At 49.8% G+C, this 3,593-nt stretch overlaps 1 protein-coding gene across 1 annotated transcript in view; it reads right to left on the bottom strand.

Annotated features, from left to right (window-relative positions):
* Positions 1–3,593, bottom strand: part of LOC109289090 (alanyl-tRNA editing protein Aarsd1-like) — a 39,900-nt gene that overhangs the window by 5,826 nt on the left and 30,481 nt on the right. Inside the window, exons 10-13 of the mRNA XM_019504994.1 lie at positions 2,730–2,860; positions 2,218–2,284; positions 1,919–2,010; positions 875–929 (exon numbers count right to left, since the gene is read on the bottom strand). Of these exons, the coding sequence (XP_019360539.1) occupies positions 875–929; positions 1,919–2,010; positions 2,218–2,284; positions 2,730–2,860 (345 nt within the window). The remainder of the gene's footprint in view (positions 1–874; positions 930–1,918; positions 2,011–2,217; positions 2,285–2,729; positions 2,861–3,593) is intronic.

Below are 3,593 nucleotides of genomic sequence, written 5' to 3'. Positions count from 1 at the left end.
CTCACTTGCAAGCTGGTTCCAGACCCTAGCCGCCCTGACTGTGAAGTAGCGCCTCCTGATGTCTAACTTAAACCTTCCCTCCGCCAGCTTGTGACCATTGTTCCTGGTCACTCCTTGCTGCAATTGGATGGCAAGATGATTTCTGGGGGTCTCATTCCCTTAGTGGAGTAGAAGAGCTTTGTGCTTTTCACTCCAGGTCAACTTTCCACTTGGTTCTGGGGCACAGAAATTTATTATGGGAGTTGGGGAACACTGACAGCATGGGATCCAAGTCAAATGGGCTATAGGGTCTCTGTGGGCATGTCCACACATCACTGTATGGCAGGCTATGGTGATGTGGCAATCACGCAGGTCTGCACCTGATCACCAGCTACATGCTCCCCCAGTATAGTGCACCACTACAGTGACATAGCTGGGAAATTTACCCATCCACAGCACACACAACACAGTAACAGCCCATAGTATGCCGTGCTTTAGTACTTCCAAAAGGAAGTACTAAAGCATGGTGCTGTAGCAACATCACCATACAGCAACATGTAGACACACCCTGTGTAACTCTAAGGGTGACAAAAGCCTTCAGCCCACTGAAACATTTCCATGTTCACCTCTACCTGGCTGCTGGCAAGATCTACAGAAAGAAACCATGGAAAATGAGCTTCCATCTTCCAGCAAGGAAGGGGTGGTCCACCAGATCATGGTTGTCATGCACCGGGGGGGGGTATGATCAGCTCTGGCCTGTGCTGCAGCATCTTTAATGGATAAAGAAATCTGTTTCTGTGCGAATCTGTAGCAGGGACTGGTTAGGTTCCTATGTGGTAGCAAACACTGTGGAGCCCTAGGCCAGGCTGAGGTACCAGCAACATAGAATACTCACATCCATCCCAATCTCATTAGCAATGATGTTCATGAACTCAGTGTCACCATCTTTCCTGTAGAAAATAAAAAGCATTTTGGAGATTCCATGGTATAAAGGATCCAACTAACACTGAAAACCTGCCCAGGAGTCCCAAACTGACTAGACAGCAGCAGTGGCTGCAACTGTCCTGGCATGATTTTGCTGATTTTTAGTGTGTTCCCTCCTGGTGGCTTTCAGACCGTCAGGGAACCAACACCCAGACTCTGCATGAACGAGCTGCTCCTGGAGACCACAGCTTTGGGATCTCAACACCAGACTAGTAATGTCTGAAGCAAAACCTTCAGGATTTCCAACCAGTGTGAGTTATGATTCTTAAAGTGCTTCTTGTTTAGCAGAGACCTCTTCAATTTTACTGGAAATGCTTTGGGCAGAGAGAGATCAGACAGATAAATGCATTGTTCAGCTACAAAACCAGCAGAATCCAAACAACTGCAATACAGTCTTGTTATATTACAAGCCCTTTCAGCAGACCCAGACAGAGCTTGTCTAAAAGTCTGGTTACCTTTTTTATCTTCTCCCTTATGTAGCAGCGGTGTTGTGGTAAAAAGCCTTGAATGGGATGCAGTTACCACACATTATATGCGTGCCCACAGCTGCAGGGGAGTGGGATTTATAACCTGGGGCAGGGGTGCTTAACACCCAGCCAGCAGGCCAGACCTGGTCCTCAGCCCCTTGTCATCTGGCTCATCTGGAGTCCCACAGGCCATGGCACCACATGCTAGAACTGGCACACAGGGCAGCACAGACCCCAATCCCATCACGTGGGGCCAGGTGAAAGAGGCACACAGGGCTGGGCAGAGGCATGTGGTTCTAGGTCCCCGATCTAAGCACACAGGGCCAGGCAGGGGCAGTGCAGTCTGGATCTAGGTGCCTGGGTCCAATCTTGGGATGCAGAGTCCAGTCCAACCCATGGACAAGCCCTGCGTCATTTATTTAGCCCATGGGGCCAAAAGGTTGAGCACCACTGACCCAGCAGGCCCACTCCTATCCATAATGCCTTACCTGTGTAATACAAACAGCTGGCCTCGATTCGGGTTGCTTTTGAAGCTCTGGGCTGTCAAAACAGCTAGGTCTCTAAGCAGGTTCAAGTTGTTCTGAAAGGAAAGAACATTCCTGTGTTGTAGACAAGGTTTGAAATGGGTGCCCTAAGGCAGTAGAGGCCACAATATTCATAGCCTCCAGTTCATTAAGAAAGAGTCTAAGAGTCAATTCTAACCAATGAAAATTATTCAGAACACCACTGTGAAGGCACAAGCCCTTGAAAAAGTAACCACAGTCTGTTTTACTGGGTCCAGCTGTACCTTCTGAAGCATCTTCACAGAATTCTGCAGCCTCTTCACAGCTTCCACATGTTCCTCTGGCCCATTCCTGAAAGAGTAAGGCACAGCTTAAGGGCTGTTAATGCACTGTCTAAAAAGAGCTCCACTGATGGGAGCCACAGCATAGACCACAATGTATAAGCCACTCTATGACTGCTGCAATTTCATATTGCAAGCCAGGATCCAAAGCCCTGAACTCTACAGCAGCTGCAGGGCCAGGGAAGAGTTAACTTTGCCTGGACAGCTACAAATCACACCTCCTCCAGCAGCAGTGTCCTACCCCAACTCTGTTCCACAGGGCAGGATGCTTGAGCCCCTCTGCCTCCATTCCAGCACCTCCCTTTACTGAGGGCTTGCTTGCCACACAGAGCAGCTGCCCGTGCCACACATGCCACAGGTGGGCCATCCCTGCTCTAAGGCCCTGTGCCATCTCTTCATGAGAGAAGGATCAACAAGGCTGAAAGAGGGAGAGAAAAGGGAAAGGGTATTATTACTTGAGCAGTGAAGTGAGAGTCTTCTCAGTGCTATGACTCCGTTCAACAGACTTCAGTACTCGATTCCCCACCAGGAAAACCAAGTTTGTTTTGTTCTTTTTTCCTTTTTCTGTGCCAAGCAGTTTAATAACCTTATAGAGAAAAAAGCAGGATCCTAATCATGGAAGTACTACAAAGTTTTAAAGAGACACGCAACTGACATCACAACAAGATGCAAGTGAACATCTACACTCGATCATCAAGCCTGAACCATTAATATCACCCTTAAGAAACACAGGGAAAATGGAAACAGATTAATTACATTAATAAACCATGGGCCAGCACCTGGATGTGGTGCTTAAACCAACTACGTATGCCTTAATATCTAGGGCCCTGAGAAAATCGTGATTTCACGGACTGAATGAAAACCACAAAATTCAGACCACACCGTGATTTTTAAGGGTTGCGAGCATAGGCAGCGAAAGGCCAGAGCTAATGGGCTTAGCCCCCTCAAATGCAGGGCAACCCGAGCGCGGGCTGGCACACACAAACAGAGACAGAGCCTGCATGCAGCCAGGATCGCAACCAGAAGGCATGCGGAACACTGCCCACCACACCAGGTAAGCTGGGGGAGGGATGTGGGGGGGCACAGATTGAGGCCCTCAGAGAGGGAGGGAATGGGGCAGGGGCAAATGGGGCTCCAGGACAGGTTATGGGATGCCCGGAACCCGGGTAGCTTGTCCGGGGTGTGGGGGGGCTCCCACCGCTGCATGCACCTCAGGAGAGGCCCAGGGGACACATGCCTCCCAGATCTGTGCATGGGGTAGAGGTGAACTGGGCTCTGTGCCCCACTATCCCTGCCCTGGGAGAGGCGCAACGCCATGC

The sequence above is a fragment of the Gavialis gangeticus genome, unplaced genomic scaffold, assembly GCF_001723915.1.
Source record: "Gavialis gangeticus isolate Ggan-Ray unplaced genomic scaffold, GavGan_comp1, whole genome shotgun sequence".
NCBI classification, from domain to species: domain Eukaryota; kingdom Metazoa; phylum Chordata; order Crocodylia; family Gavialidae; genus Gavialis; species Gavialis gangeticus.
This window is presented reverse-complemented; position numbering and strand designations above follow the sequence as displayed.